The 15192-nt window shown below is 48.2% G+C and overlaps 3 protein-coding genes across 3 annotated transcripts; 2 read left to right on the top strand and 1 right to left on the bottom strand.

Annotated features, from left to right (window-relative positions):
* Window positions 1-275: 275 nt before the first annotated feature.
* GGS25DRAFT_490785 (uncharacterized protein) lies at window positions 276-7199 on the bottom strand. Its single transcript, XM_049261028.1, has 4 exons — window positions 6696-7199; window positions 4671-6631; window positions 2827-4533; window positions 276-2773 (listed from the first exon to the last, which is right to left on the bottom strand). The coding sequence occupies exons 1-4, from the start codon at window positions 6707-6709 to the stop codon at window positions 498-500; spliced, it is 5958 nt and encodes a 1985-aa protein (XP_049116700.1). The 5' UTR covers window positions 6710-7199; the 3' UTR covers window positions 276-497.
* A 1056-nt stretch (window positions 7200-8255) lies between these two features.
* Window positions 8256-9762, top strand: GGS25DRAFT_282135 (PEBP-like protein). Its single transcript, XM_049257473.1, has 2 exons — window positions 8256-8873; window positions 9013-9762. The coding sequence occupies exons 1-2, from the start codon at window positions 8726-8728 to the stop codon at window positions 9630-9632; spliced, it is 768 nt and encodes a 255-aa protein (XP_049116699.1). The 5' UTR covers window positions 8256-8725; the 3' UTR covers window positions 9633-9762.
* Window positions 9763-11644: 1882 nt separating this feature from the next.
* On the top strand, window positions 11645-14507 carry GGS25DRAFT_490778 (formate dehydrogenase). The gene is made up of 4 exons (XM_049261027.1): window positions 11645-12226; window positions 12723-12877; window positions 13152-13696; window positions 13814-14507. The coding sequence occupies exons 1-4, from the start codon at window positions 11900-11902 to the stop codon at window positions 14161-14163; spliced, it is 1377 nt and encodes a 458-aa protein (XP_049116698.1). The 5' UTR covers window positions 11645-11899; the 3' UTR covers window positions 14164-14507.
* The last annotated feature ends 685 nt before the right edge of the window (window positions 14508-15192 follow it).

The following is a 15192-nucleotide window of genomic DNA, read 5'->3' as shown; positions in this document are numbered from 1 at the left end:
CCTACCCACTGACGATCGTTGTCCCGCGAGGAACTCCCAAGAACAATCTTTCTCCTCATCCCGTACCCCTTACCCCTTACCCCTTTACTCTGTCACAGCAGACCGGTCTGGGAAACCCCTTATAAACGGCCTCGTACACAAGGACAGACAGATAGATGGAGGACATCGGTATACTCTTCGGATACACGTGTACCTAAGCCATGAATATGATTATCTCCCTTTGTTTTTACGACAACATCCGTTGATCAAAATTTTGATATATCATGAGATTTGCGTGACTGTCAAATCAAATCAATTGTAGGCTAGGCTAGGTAGGTAGGTAGGTATCTGCCTACTTATAACATCTACCCAATCCCTTCAACCTGGTCAAGATCTATCCAACCACCTAGCTACCCAAGAACCAAAGACCCTAAAGAAATAAATCGTGACGGCATCACACCACAGCCGGACACCTCCGAGCATACCAGGCACTTGGTCCAATATTCTGCCGGGCAGCGTTAAATTCCCATACGGCCAATACGATCTATAAGAGTGTCAATATCCTCCGCGCGTTGTACTCCCTGGATGAGTGCATGGTTAGCCCCGCCTATGCCCGCTCCACACTCGGGGCATGTTGCTAATTCCATCGGCATGCCGCATTCTCCGATAGTAAAGGGGTGGTTGTTTCTGCAGTAGTACCAGTGGCCGGATCCGGAGAAAGTCTTCTGCATTGCCTCGTATACTTCTCGCATCTCTTTTGTAGAAACGGGGGCGTAGAATGTACCGTCGTTGAGCATCGTCTCCGTAGCCTCGATTTCAGCCATCATGCCCCGTGTTTGAGCACTATACTCCTCCACTAGTTTCCGAGCAATAGTTAGGTGGGTTAAACCTTTCTCCTTGAGCTTTTTCATAGTTTCTTCAGGTGTAGAGGTAGTAGCGATAGTGGTAGTAGAAGCGGAAGTGGAAGCGGCAGTGACGGCAGCGGCAATAGGGGTATTATCCAATGACGATTCTGTGAGTTGCCGACTGAAAGCGCAAAATTGCGCAAAGTAAACGCGAGCTTCAGTTTCTTGTCTGGGAAGCTTCGAGCTTTTTGCTTCTTCTACCAGAACCTTGCATTCCTGCATTTGCTGCGAGAAGTCAAGCTTGAGCCCTGGGCGAGCTTTAGCTAGCTCCTTTCGATTCTTCATGAAGTCGGAAATGATAACGATATCGCATTTTAGAGAAATGGAGCTTGCCTGAAGGTGACTTTTCCTCTGAATCCTAGTCTCGTCAAATGCAAACGTTCCTTGGGTCCTTTGCTGTCGTATGGCATGCTGGACGTGGTCATCGACGCGCTGGAGTGGTTGACCTTCTGTCCTCACTTCGCCAACGAAGGCCCTCAATTTGTGCCAGAGCTCGAGAGCTTCGTTATATCTATCGCCGCCAACCCATTCGCGAACAATCTGGAGTGGTTTGAGGCGACCTTGATAACTTCTCAGTTTATTGGGTTGCTTGATTCGTGGTATAACTAGGGGAGTTGCTCGCTTCGAGATACGGTCCTGCACATCAAGTAAATTATCTGCTAGTTCCAAATATTTGGTTTGTGACCAAGAGATAAATTTTTTGGTGGCTTCATCAAGCATGGCGCGACGGACGATTCTACCATATCGAGCGATATTACGAAGGGATCCGCGGCAGTCTCCACAGACTTTAATCTCATCCATTGAAAAGGGTTGGGTAGCGTCGATAATTGCGATTGGATTTTCCTCGTCCGTCATTTTGTAATGGGCCTTCATGTCCATGGTGCCATCCATACTAGACTTCGTCTTGAAGTGTCCACAGTCTGGGAAGATGCAAGGATCCTCGTCCAGGTCGATTTCATGATATTTCATACCTAGGATGAAGTCGACCTCAGCCGACTTGATGTCCTCGGAACCACATTCTTGGCAGAAATCCTTGCTGGGGCACATCTCACCACACACTGATGGGCATTGATGTCCACAACCCAAGACTTTCTCACACCTTTTTGAGCAAGGCACCCAGTCACAAGGTGCAGCACAAGGCATAGTGCATTTTCCGTGTGCACAGCTCGAAGCGCATGTCGGCTCTGCGCATGGCACGCAAGGCTCGTGGCACTTCTTGCTGCATCGGGAATGGCTGCAACGAACCTCGCAAGGTTCCGGGCATAAAGGACAGGGCTTCTCTCCGTGGCACGACTGGGAACAATTGTGGCGACAGGTCGTGTATTTTCGACCACATTTCTGTCGGCAAACGTTGTGGATAGTCTTGATAATCTTGTCTCCTTTCCTTTCCTTGCATTGGTAGCAGGCACCCCGGCAGGAATGTCCACATGGCTGAGGATCAAGACACATCTTCCCACATCTGTAAGAATTGGCACTCACGTCTGTACGGCAGAGAACCTCGACCTCGTGGCCACATCCTGGCACAACTTTCGTAACCGATTCCTTACAATCAATCGTAGAGGGGTCCTGTGCTTGCCAACATAATGCTGAAGAGATTCTGTGGCCACACGGAAGCGTGATGTTGAGGCCATGCAGACGCTCATCGCATTTTGGCTTACAAGACTCCCCACAAACAAGTTTGCATGGATGCTGACAGCTCTTTTTAGGACGAGGACAGGGCTCAAGGCATTTGACGGCGTTGTGTAGATTCTCGTGATGGCATCTGTTGATACACGAATGGCCACACGGCAACCTCCTATCACAAGGAAGGATGCATCCTCCTTCAGGTGCAAGACGTAAGAAGTCATCAGGCTTGGACACTAGAAGAGGTGTATCAGGATGGCGAGGGCCTAGAGTATTAAATGTCAATAACTGTTAGCATCAAAGATCGGGCTTGACTTACACTGTAACTCCAATTCTGCTCCTATATTTCCATTTCTCCTGAGAATGTCTAGCACCTGTGCCCACATTGGTACGTGGCCATATGTTTTGGCGTTCCCTATCAGATACATGCCATGCTGTGCCCGAGAAAGGAGAACGTTGATGCGGTTGGTTGTGCTTAAGAAGCCGCATCTATTAGCCTCATTGCTTCTCACGAGCGAGATGACTATCACTTTGGCCTCTTCTCCTTGGAAATTGTCGACAGTTGCTAATCGGATGCTCTTGAGGAGAGATCTCTTAACGGTTGGCGGTCCATGCGGCTGGGCAATCACATTCTCCCTCATTGTATTGTCAGCTTCTACAGCTTCGATTTCCTCCAAGTCTTTCTCGCCAACTGTGATTTCGAACAATCTTTCCATTTCACGACGAAGTCGCATCAACTGTCCAAGATAAGGCGTTATGACAGCAATATCGTCCGGACCATACGACCCCTGCCTAACCAAGTGTTGAACGAGCGATACTGTCATTTCAATCTCGAATTTGTTCGTCCGTGAAGTTGATAATGGATCGAGTTGACCCGCCTGGTCCTCTGGTGATTTATGATCCATCCAGAATAAACGTCTCCTCATGCCGGAAATATTCGGGTATTGAGCCACAGCTCCGCCGTCATCCAAAGAAGGATATAAGGTTGATCGAATCAATTCTGAGACGTCTGGGTGCATCCGCCGTTGGGTCTCTAGAGTATCAAATGGCAGGATTGGGTCTGTGTCATATGCTGGGTTGATAAGGCGCTCAAACAGCGACACGTCCAAGGAATACTGAACCCCCGCGGGATTCGTACTTTGAAGGTCATAGTTAGCTATTTGGGGCCTTAGCTGGAGGTGATCGCCGATAAGGATGGCCTGTTCAACAGATGGGAGAAACGCTGTGATAGTGTGTGCCTCGAGAACCTCGCCTGCCTCCTCGCATAGCATAACTTTGCACCGTAATTTCCTTAGGAGCTCAAGATTTTTCGCCAGGCCAGTTGTTGTGACACCAACAACGTCTGCTTCGTGAAGACATCGTAGGTCAACGTCCCAAGACACCCTCTGTCGATCATCCTTAATCTTTTCGTAACACTTATAGTCATGTATGATTTCGGTAATAAGAGGGTCACGTATTTGACGTAGCCAAAAGTTGTAGAGGCGCGATCTTTCAATAAATGTCATGTTCCAAACGTCTTCCGTCTTTAGGACATCAAGCTCGCGAGGGGAGCCGATCCGTAGGCCACTGTCTCGCCATCTTTTTAGGAGTTGGCCAGGGCTTTGATGAGTCTTCTGTGTCTGCCATTCACCCTCCTCTTCGTGGCCAAATAGTGCATCATGGTGCCGGGGATAGAATTGAGAAAGATATTGCCGTAGTAAGCTCAGTTTTTGGCACGATGCAAGTTCCTCGATTGATTTCTTTAGTGAAAGAGCGATGTCGTCCCTTCTTGCCGAAAGTTCCCACATGGAATTTCTTTCAGCTCTGGTACGCTCTGCGGATTGAGCTACCATACGAAGGTTAACTCCCTCAAGTTCTTCCGCCTTCGATCTTGATCCAATTCGAATTACTTCCACCTTTTCACGCATCAGATGCACAAGCAACTGGTCAAGTGCGTGATTGGTGTAGCAAACGCAAAGAATAGGTCCGAGACTAGCTTTCCCCTTGTTTGCCAGTAGGGTCTTGATGATCTTCTCGCCCGTATAGCCTAGGCGCATTGGTGTTAGTAAGTTTAGATATTGTAGCTGGACATGTTTGTGGTATGATCTAGTTAATATAGTTCTTCGAATGAATGGAGGTCTTCAAAGGGTTGAGAATATATCACAGCATGTATATGGTACTTACTTTTCCCTGTACCGGGCGGGCCCTGGATAAGAGCCAATCTTCGCGAGAGTGCATTCAGAAGAGCTTTAGACTGAGTTTTATCGAGGGTAGAGTGACTTGCAAGCGTTTGGGGATCGAGGGGTTTCCTAGGCGAATGATGGAGACTTTCTCCGTCATCTGTTAGGCAACTTAAGTCGAAAGAGAACTCCGTCTTGGTCGTATATAGAGGAGGCTCGACGATGACTTCAACTCCCAAATCTAGGTTTTGTTCAGGCAGAGAAAGTAAGTCAACAAATGGAAAGTCGGTCTTTTGTGACATGCGTTGAAGGGCAGTAAGCGTGTGCTGGAATGAGGGGAGGAGAACACCGGGAAATTCGACGAGGCACCGTCGCTGCTGATCCCCAATATTCTGAAAGCATCGTAGTGCCTCACCAATATCGGCGGGGCGGGCCTCGGCTAGTTGTAGGTGAACATAAGCCCACTCTTCATCGTCGGCGAGTGTTGGACTACCAGTATCACCATCATCCTCTTCTCCCTTTCTAGTCTTTCGGCTCTTTGCGTGTGATATAATGGTACTATCGGCAACTACACAAAACAACACAGCCCCCCTTTCGGAGATAATACACACAAGGCCACCAGGTCGAAGTCGTTTAGAGTGTTCCCACCAGTCTCGACGCTGCTGTTGGTTCTTCTTAGATAGTGGCTGGTAGAACTGAACAAGTAAATCCATCCCCTGGATTATATCAAAGCTGACGTCAATAATTTCCGCCTCTTCGTATGCGTAAGTACGAAGGGTATTTCGGTCGGTGCGGTCTTGTTTACTTTTTGGGTTTCGCATAGCTTCGAGCTGCAAAGCAACCGTATCACGAAGTTGACCAACTGTATCCTCTCTCAGAAGACGGAACTCTCTGTCAAGGCGGCCCTGTATACCAGGTTTATGGAATAGGGTTGAATCAGTTGTAGGTAAGTACTCATTCCGCGTAGATGTGATTTCTTCTGGTGTAGGTAGAATTCTGATTTTGCAAATGTCCTCGTGGTCGTTGTCATGACGTGGTCCTTGTGCCGAAAGTCTTCCTGGAAGATCCTTCCGCATCACAAACTCCGCTCGTGTTACAGGCGCTTTCTTTCCTTCTTCTTCCTCGACCAGTGCATTCCCGACACCAAGCCGCCGCCAAATGTATTGTAGATGTTTCTGAGCCTGGAACTTAGAAAAGTCGTCTGAAGAATCGTGAGCAGCTTGAACAGCAGATTCGAATCTCTCAGCAATATGTTTATAGTTATCATTGATAATGTTGCTTGTGTTGCAGTCAATCATGATAGTCAACACAGAGAGTGAGAGTTCACAAGCAGATATGCCGTACCCATCTGCTTCGGATACGGATAAGATTGGCCAAACATTGAGCAAATCCAGAATGAAATCAAATAGCGGTTTCATTCTTCTGCCCCCAATTCCCTGGATGAAGTTACATATGGCGGCGACATGTTGTTCAAGCACGTTAGAATCAACGACCCGTGGGTGGGTGAGAAGTTGGAACATAGGTCGTATCTGATGAAGCCATAGGTGAACTTTGGTGGAATTCCTTATGGCCATAGGTATTTGCTGGTCAATGACATTCTTTATAAAATCAAGGCCAGCATCTTGGGCCATTAATTTCACTGTCTCCTGTGAAGCCCCAACGTCTCCATCCATTAGTTCGAGAGCAAGGTTGAAAAAACGGTCGCATGTCTGCTGACTCTTGACGGTAGATGAACGAACAGAGCGCGAGTTAGAGTGGGTTACTCCAAGCAGTCGCTTCCATTCCCTAAGACAGTCTTTAGCCGGGCCCTGGTCCTCTCGAGGGTTTCTACGTTGCGTGGATGCCTGGGGTTGGGCCCCAGAGGACGACGAGATCTCGTGGGAGAATTTGCAACGGCTCCCATAGTTGCAGTTGCCACGCTGGAAGTTTCGACATGGTGGTTTATGGTTTTTAGTAGGCGGGTAGCTAGGAGAGTATATTAGCCAAAAAGAAACGTTCGGTAGACATTATGATAAAATGCTATGGTTACCGGTTCATGATCATACGTATGCTCTACCAAGTTAGCTTAGGCAAACTATCGAGGAGGTATGGTTAAGTCGGTTGTATGATACTATCACGGTTGTGGGGAGGTAAGAAGAGGGATTCGATAAAGGCCTTATTTATGATGTAGCTTGACTACTGTCTCGGAAAATAGGACTTCTAGCCAAAACACAAAGATACCTTCCGAATGTTGAATATGGTGGGCATCTACCTAAAGAAGAACGACAAAGAAAAAACAATAAGGTATCCGGGCCCAGGAAGGCAAACGCAAGGCATACATGGGCTGTAAGGCTGCAATGCCAACAATCATGATTCTGCTATGAGGAAGCTTCATTCTGTGAGGGGTTGCCCGGAGGCAGTGTAACATGTGTGCTGGAAACGCCAATAACTACATGCATGTGTAGAAGCTGCTCGATTGAAAACTACATATTACCTAAGTTAGTAATGTACCTACATATGAGGTAGGTAGGTACTTTACTTCACTCGATGGCCTAAAAAACGGACTCGCGTGATATGTAGGTACATAACTGAGCTTGCGGCCGAAGTCTATTGGACGTAGATAGCCGGCGACTGTTTGGGCGTTGGCTGCGGACGACTACCTGGGTATCCAATGTAAGACAACTGTATAAGACATAACCACAACCGTAAGGTTTAGTGGAAGGGACTTGTGGGGAATGATATCTCACGCCACGGCAAGCGACAGATTGACAGGGCGAAGAGCCAGGAGTATGTAGGTATCTTCAATGCTGTTGTTGTCATTGCTACATATGTACATATGTATTTGTCTCGAGGGTTAACGTTTGATGTTGTACTTTTCAAGTTGCCCATTCGAGACCTGGGGTTGCTGCTAAACAGAGCACATATGGGCATGTTCAGCCTGTAACCAACAACGATGCCTACCTACATGTAGGTACATATACAGAGTTCCCATACGTGCTGCAAACATTGAACCATGTCAGCCCTCCCGCTCCCGATCTTTTATTTCGGTGTCAGGGAGACTGCTGTTAGTGATCCGTAACTCAAACATCCCCCACATGCCTAGGTTAGGTACTTATAAGGAAGATATCAGGTATGTAGCCATTAAGGTAGATAGGTACCTAGGTAGGTAGGCTTTGTATCCAGTTTATCGCAGAGCTATGTATCAAGGCAGAATTTGACGGGGAATCGGACCTTGCACCGGAGAAGGCTGTGATGCGGGTCCCGGGCAAGCATTTTGGAAGTACGACATATTTCTAAGGATTGCGAGAAACATAAAGTAATTGTATATAGGAATGATATCATGTCAAGAAAGTTGAAGAATGTTAGAAAGTCTTGTTGCTTGAAAATATTTATCAAGAAGACTAGTAGTAGTAGTTGTAGTAGTAGTAGTAGTAGTAGTTGTAGTAGTAGTAGTAGTAGTAGTAGTAGTAGGTAGAAAAGAGTATTACCAGGTAGGTTAGGTACTACTAGAGTTTATAGTGGTGCCAAGATTCAAGGGGGAATGAAAGTTATTATGAAACATTTGAACATTCAATACTGCTATAAATAAAGCTTGAATTTCTTGGACAGACGGGCATTTACGTAGTCGCGCTTGCTACGCCCTAGAAAGCCAAGAAGATGGAACCCCTTCCTTTTAGGATTAATGGCAAGTGATACGACGTAAGTCAGTCAACAAAGTTAACAAGTCAATTAACCTGTCAATTAACCTGTCAGTTACCAAAACCATTACCTACAATAAATAATAAAATGAGCCACATCTTAAGCCTAACATCGGCCGGGCACTGCGTGTCATCGGCCGACGATGCCTACCGTCGGTCAACCTCTCCTTGAGCCTTGGAGCCCTTGAGCCCTTCTGGGCATTGCCGCAGATCTACACATACTACAGTTTCAAGTGATGATGCAACTTCGCCTATATAGAATCCGCCGACAACTTCGGAATATAAAAGCCCTTCCGTCCCTAGGATTTCATGCGAATACAACTTTATCAAATTTACCAAGCTCAAGAACCAATTCACAACGCATCTTTACTTCAACTCAGAAATGTTGTCTAAATTTATTACTATCCTGGCAGCGGCATCTGCAACCCTAGCCATCACTCCTCCAGGCTTCGAACCAGGCACAGACTCTACTCTGGTCGTCACATATGGAAATGCCTCTGCAGAGGGTGGAAATGTCTTGGAAAGACTAGGTAAGCAACACCAAAACCAACATTTACTACATACCTAGTACCTACCTACCTACCTACCTACCTACCTACCTACCTACCTACCTACCTAGGTAAATAACCTACCTAGGTAAATATATATATTAACAGAACTCAACTGCAGACACCCAAAGCGTCCCTAAAGTTGGGACGCAGTCTAGATTAGAAGGATCTTCGTTTGCAGTGTTGATGGTGGACCTCGATATCCCTACAGACAGCCCTCCGGCGACGAACACCCTTCTCCACTGGCTGCAGATTGGGTACGTACAGGATACAGTACCAGTGTCCGTCAATACGGATTCGGGCACTGCAAATAGAAGTGCATTCCTGTTCAAGCAGCCATCGGAATCCCCGGGAACAGCCGCAGAATATATCGCACCCAACCCACCCGCGCGAATCCCCCTCTCCCACCGATACACGCAAATCCTCATCGACACCTCGGACGCTACGCCGGAAAATCTAGGTGTCCTCCAAGATGCAGCAGAAACTCGGCTAGGGTTTGACGTCCTCGACGTCCTGACGAAAGCTGGGCTGGCGGACAAGGTCTTGGCCGCCAACTACTTCAACGTGACGAACCCAGGCCCGGTGGAAAGCTCGACCAACTCAACCTCGAACTCAACCACCACTGACAGTACAGAGGAGTCTCCTTCAGCTACGACCCCGCCTTCCGCGGCGTCGATGCAAACAGCCAGCGGGATGCTTCTGAGTGTCGCATTGGCGGGTGTTATGTTCCTTACTCTATAGATTCAAGTATGTGGAAGGAGCGGGAAGGCAATTGACTGGCATCAACACACGTATATAGTATTTACTCACATAGGGAAATAACTACATAGAAAAAAAAATCATGCATACGTACATATGTATACCTATGTACTCCATAGTTATTTACACATGCATCAAGATGGAGAGCTTATCCATGCGTGCCGATGTCCATCCATTTTAGAGATCCACAAAAAGCCTCAGCGATTACATGCACATATGTATGGACCCGGCCTACATATCATCCATATTTACGCGTATGTATGTACTTCGAGCTCGGTGTTTCGGGAAAGGCAAAGCAAGGGAGATTATCCCCATCTAAGCCGCATAGACGGAAGGCCAGCTTGGAGATGTTCTGTACATGTACATATGTATGTATGCACGTGTGTACCTACGTCGATATTCGGTAAAGAGTGCTCATGTAACGAACAGTAAGCCATCTCTCATCATCTTCTACGTAAATAGATCATGCGGGTAAATAAGTATTACCGGCGAGAGACTGGGAAATGTATGCCGACTTGCTTTCGTTCGTCCCTCCGGACGTTCCAACATTGTACCGACAGATTTCTTTGATTAGATCAAAGTAACTGCCGCGAAAGTGGTCAATGCTGGGAAAAAAAATGTGTTTCGGGATTTTATACATACATACATACATACATGAAGAAGAGCTATGGATAACTAACTTATGTACCCATCGCTTCTTTTTTTGCTGTTAGTTGGTATCGCGTGGCCAATCACGGATGCGCATGTTGTATTGTTCCAGATCTAGAAACGGTTTGCCTGCCGGTCCCCCCCCCCTCCTTGTCTTGGCTCCCCCCCTACCCGTACTCCCCTACCCCCTTTATTCCCATTGTTGCTCCAAACTCCAATCCTTTCCCCTTGGCAAAAGTGAGAGCTTCCCCGCAAACAGCAACGACGACAAGAAGAAAGCGTTCCTCAAAGCTCCCCCACTTCACCGATGGCCGATTTACCATAGCTCTCCGACGGCTTCTGGTACGACCTAGCTTTGAGTAACGAGTAGGTAACTAGGTACCTACATATGTATTTTCCCATTGACCGTGCCATAATCGTATCGTTATTTTAAAGCATTGGGGACTAGCTAGTGACTCTTAATACATGGGACGATGATGGTATCGTACCTACATACAAACCTACTATGTGCATAGGTAAGTAGTAGCTCAAGCCTAGGCTTTCCTCGCTAGGCCTAGTGGTTAGGTAATTGAGCAGACAGCTCTCGACCACCTTGGAAACTCAACTCAGCTGACGAGCCCGTTCGCTGGCTTCGGGCGGCGCCCACTAGTCTCCTTTGTAAGGGCGAGGGGGTTGCGGGACCAATGCCTCACACACCGAAACATCGCCGAGCCCTCTCCGGCGGGTATCCGAGCTTCCCTTTCGCTGGGGTCAATTGAACCACATGGATTATGTATGGATGGAGAACAGACTTGGATCATCTATACACAGTTCATAACATACACGCGTGCGGAATTAGGGAAGGGAAATTGGACCCTATATGCATCATCGGGATGTCTCGTGCGCGTTCAGATGTTCTGGTAGTTTGGTAAGAGTGGGAAAGGGAAGCGGGATTGCCTGGTCACTAGTGTAGTGTAGGTAGGCAGGTACCTAGAGATCAGTTGAATGTATGTAGCCTGCTCTTAGTTACATGCTCCGTGTGTATGTACCAAGCAAGCGGCTACACAACCTAATAACGTACCTACATTAGGTATACTACAAGCTATTTTTGAAAGCAACGGCGATTACCTACCGCTGGCGGCTAGTCTCAGTTGTTGATCGAGAAAAAAAATAAGCAGCTAAGACATTCTCCGACAGTGCCCGCTCCTCGGCCCTCCTCGTACTTGCTGTGGATGTTGAGAGGGTGTGCTACTGGCGAGAGCTGCCGTTGTAGTTCCCGTTGGAGAAGAGGTGTTGTTGTTAATGTCTTTTTTTTTTTTTTTTGGCTTTCCCTTTGTTCGGGGTTCAGTTCCAGTCCATAAAAGGAGGTTACCTCCCTCCATCGTAGCAAACACTGCTTCCTTCTTCTGCTTCCTTCTTTGATCATTCTACTCTCATCCATTCGTCATCTTGTTCCTTTTTCCTCTTTATATCCCTCTCTCTCTCTCTCTCTCAAGAAGCCCACATAGATTTGGCTCACTGAATCGCACACGAAATCAAACTCTAAAGTCCTCTCTCCCATATATATAAGTGTAAGCAGACAGAAGCTGTCTGTTCAAGAAATCTAGAAACAAGTTTCCAAAATGGTATTACTCGCTGCTCGCTCCCTACTATCTTCTTCCTATGGCTGCACTCGTCCCCTCTCTGCGCGGGCACTCCCTACAGGCACTGTAGGAGCAGCAGCAGCAGCAGCTCGTTCTGTTAGCACTGCTCGACCTCGCTCGTCGGCACTGCTGCGCTTTGGCCTATCGTCACGCGTAGCAGCTCTGAGCTCCTCGCCCGCGCCTCTACTATCCTACCCTCCTCCACTACTACTACGAATACCTGCTTCGACGCGTTTACTAACTACGAAACGTGAAAAGGTCAAAGTTCTAGCTGTTCTGTACGACGGTGGCAAGCACGCCGAGGATGTACGTATACCAAACTCCCTTTCATTACACTGTTCCTATATATGATGCTTTTTCTCCTACTTCGCATTTTCTTGTTGGCTATATACTCTTCTGCCGTCTCTCCCCGCAGTGTCGTATCTTGGCCATATGTCCGTTTGGTTGTCCAATGGCAGCGACTCTATGCGCGATTGGTTGAAACCGGCATGCAATGGGCTGTGTCTGGTAACTGTATGTTAGGCGGCAGATGTATAGGCTGAGCCAGATAAAAAGGAGAGAAGGAAGAAGAGGGGTGAGAGAGGGGAAAATGGATCGAAAAGCGATCTAAGTGTGGGGTAATTGTTGAATTGAAGGTTGAAGAAAACACCCCGTTGTATGCATATCTATATCCATATGGATAGAAGGAAGAAACAAGGACTGTTACGGTCATACTGGTTACACTGGTCACACTGGTCACATTACAACACTCTCCACTTTACAAAAACCAGAAAGCTAATCCGTTCTTTTTACCCAATTACAGGTGCCCGCCCTACTAGGAACAACCGAAAACGAACTCGGCATCCGAAAATGGCTCGAGGACCAAGGTCACACCCTCGTTACCACCTCCGACAAGGAGGGCGAGAACTCCACTTTCGACAAGGAGCTCGTAGACGCTGATATCATTATTACTACTCCGTATGTCAATACTTCCTTCCTACATACATAATACCTTTCTCTACTCGCCTATCTACATATATCTACCTACCCAACTACATATCTACTACATGTCTACTAGCCATCTTGGCGAGGCGATATAAGTTACCTACTCCAACAACCCGAAAGGGAAGAGGAGGGATTAGAAGGACAAGAAGAAGTTGGAGCAACACATAAGGAAAACATACTACTGCAAGCGAGCAGCCAAACACAAACACTATGCAACCTTGAGCCATGCGACTAATACACCATGTAGCTTCCACCCCGGCTACCTAACCGCTGAGCGACTAGCCAAGGCCAAGAACCTTAAGCTTGCCATCACCGCCGGCATTGGCTCCGACCACGTCGACCTGAACGCGGCTAACAAGACGAATGGCGGCATCATCGTCGCCGAGGTGACCGGTTCCAACGTCGTGTCCGTAGCCGAGCACGTCGTCATGACCATCCTGATCCTGGTCCGCAACTTCGTGCCCGCGCACGAGCAGATCCAGAACGGTGACTGGGAGGTCGCCGCCGTCGCCAAGGACGAGTACGACCTTGAGGGCAAGGTTGTCGGCACCGTCGCCGTCGGCCGCATCGGCGAGCGTGTTCTCCGCCGCCTCCGCGCCTTCGACTGCAAGGAGCTCCTCTACTACGACTACCAGCCCCTCAAGCCCGAGGTCGAGAAGGAGATCGGCTGCCGCCGCGTCGACAGCCTCGAGGAGATGCTCGCCCAGTGCGACGTCGTCACCATCAACTGCCCTCTGCACGAGAAGACCCGCGGCCTGTTTAACAAGGAGCTCATCTCTAAGATGAAGAAGGGTAAGATACCATCACCTACCCCTTACCTCTACTCCCAATGCACGTCACGTGCAGCATCTCTACCTAACTTACCTACCTACACATGACATATAAACATGACTAACCAACAACCACCAGGCTCGTGGCTAGTCAACACAGCGCGCGGCGCCATCGTCGTCAAGGAGGACGTCGCCGAGGCTCTCAAGTCAGGCCACCTCCGCGGCTACGGCGGCGACGTTTGGTTCCCGCAACCCGCGCCCAAGGACCACCCTCTACGCTACGCCAAGAACCCGTTCGGTGGCGGAAACGCCATGGTTCCCCACATGTCGGGCACGTCGATCGACGCGCAGAAGCGGTACGCCGACGGCACCAAGGCCATCCTCGAGAGCTTCCTCTCCGGCAAGCACGACTACCGCCTCGAGGACCTCATCGTCAAGGACGGCGACTACGTCACCAAGGCCTACGGCCAACGGAACAAGGCTGCTTAGATTTGTTTTACCTATTCATTCAAATCCTCTTGCCTTACCATACCCCTACCAACAATGGAAGAAATAAGTAAAAAAGAAAAAAAGATCAAATTTTATCACCTAACCTGGTTACCACTGAAAGGATATATGTCATTATAACGAGACGAAACGGAACCGGATGGACGATGGACCAAGGGCGGTTGATCCCGACCCCGGCATATATACAAGATGTAACTGATGAGAAATGTTGTTGTTGTATTTATCCCCACACAACGAAACCTCCCTCTCTGCTTTCAGAAGGGTTTGGTTCGTGGCTAGATTAGCGTAAACTAGCCATTATTTTGAATATGATGAAGTTCGAAATACCTCCTGCTGCGTTTTTCCCTAGGCCTAAGAATCTCATGGTGAATAGATAAGTAACCTACCTACCTACCTTAGATATGTATGTATGGAGACTTGCCCGTCTAGCAAAAAAAGCCCAGTCTTCTGCCGAGCCTAGTGGCCAAAAGTTATCTCGAAGCTATGGATTATTGCGGGCAGGTGTGATACTTCTTAGGTAACAGCTCACCACTAGTTCGCTCATCCCATCCTATCTCCCCCCTCTCCCCTCACACTACCAGAATACCTACCTACCTCAGCTTACTTCCACAGCCGGGGTTCCACTGACGTCTCTCTTACACCATGATGGAGGAGCAAGCCATATCACGGCGTCAGAGACTCTCTACCTTTCGCCTCGCAACAAAGGGGTTGCTTTCTCTAGTCCACTAATACCAACCAGCCTACCAGTTCATCCAGGCTATCAGTCAGCCTAGTACGTCCTCTATCGCTACTATGTAGGCAAAGCATTCTTACTCGCATACCTACCTGCCTGCCTATTTCGTAGGTATCTATCTGGCTCGAGGGAGCATTTCGGCCTTCATTCATCGGGCATTGCAGACGGATGATAGGTATATAGATAGATACACTGGGTCGGTCCTCTGGGGGTTTGTGGAAAGCTGGGGGGGGGCTTCGGGGGTGTGAAGGGATGGAATATTTGCGATAGTGTTGGCA

Source organism: Hypoxylon fragiforme, assembly GCF_022984875.1.
Source record: "Hypoxylon fragiforme strain CBS 206.31 chromosome Unknown GGS25scaffold_5, whole genome shotgun sequence".
Lineage (NCBI taxonomy): Eukaryota > Fungi > Ascomycota > Sordariomycetes > Xylariales > Hypoxylaceae > Hypoxylon > Hypoxylon fragiforme.
Note: the sequence above shows the minus strand (reverse complement) of the source record. Positions and strands in the feature narration are given on the sequence as shown.

Bases quoted from the DNA above. Each gene is read 5' to 3' on its own strand.
- GGS25DRAFT_282135 (XM_049257473.1), top strand. From the start codon at position 8,726: ATGTTGTCTAAATTTATTACTATCCTGGCAGCGGCATCTGCAACCCTA. The intron at 8,874-9,012 runs GTAAGCAACACC...ACTCAACTGCAG, and splicing joins AAATGTCTTGGAAAGACTAG to ACACCCAAAGCGTCCCTAAA.
- GGS25DRAFT_490778 (XM_049261027.1), top strand. From the start codon at position 11,900: ATGGTATTACTCGCTGCTCGCTCCCTACTATCTTCTTCCTATGGCTGC. The intron at 12,227-12,722 runs GTACGTATACCA...ACCCAATTACAG, and splicing joins GTGGCAAGCACGCCGAGGAT to GTGCCCGCCCTACTAGGAAC. The intron at 13,697-13,813 runs GTAAGATACCAT...AACAACCACCAG, and splicing joins CATCTCTAAGATGAAGAAGG to GCTCGTGGCTAGTCAACACA.
- GGS25DRAFT_490785 (XM_049261028.1), bottom strand. The intron at 4,534-4,670 runs GTAAGTACCATA...CAATGCGCCTAG, and splicing joins CCCGCCCGGTACAGGGAAAA to GCTATACGGGCGAGAAGATC. The intron at 2,774-2,826 runs GTAAGTCAAGCC...TTAATACTCTAG, and splicing joins AGCAGAATTGGAGTTACAGT to GCCCTCGCCATCCTGATACA.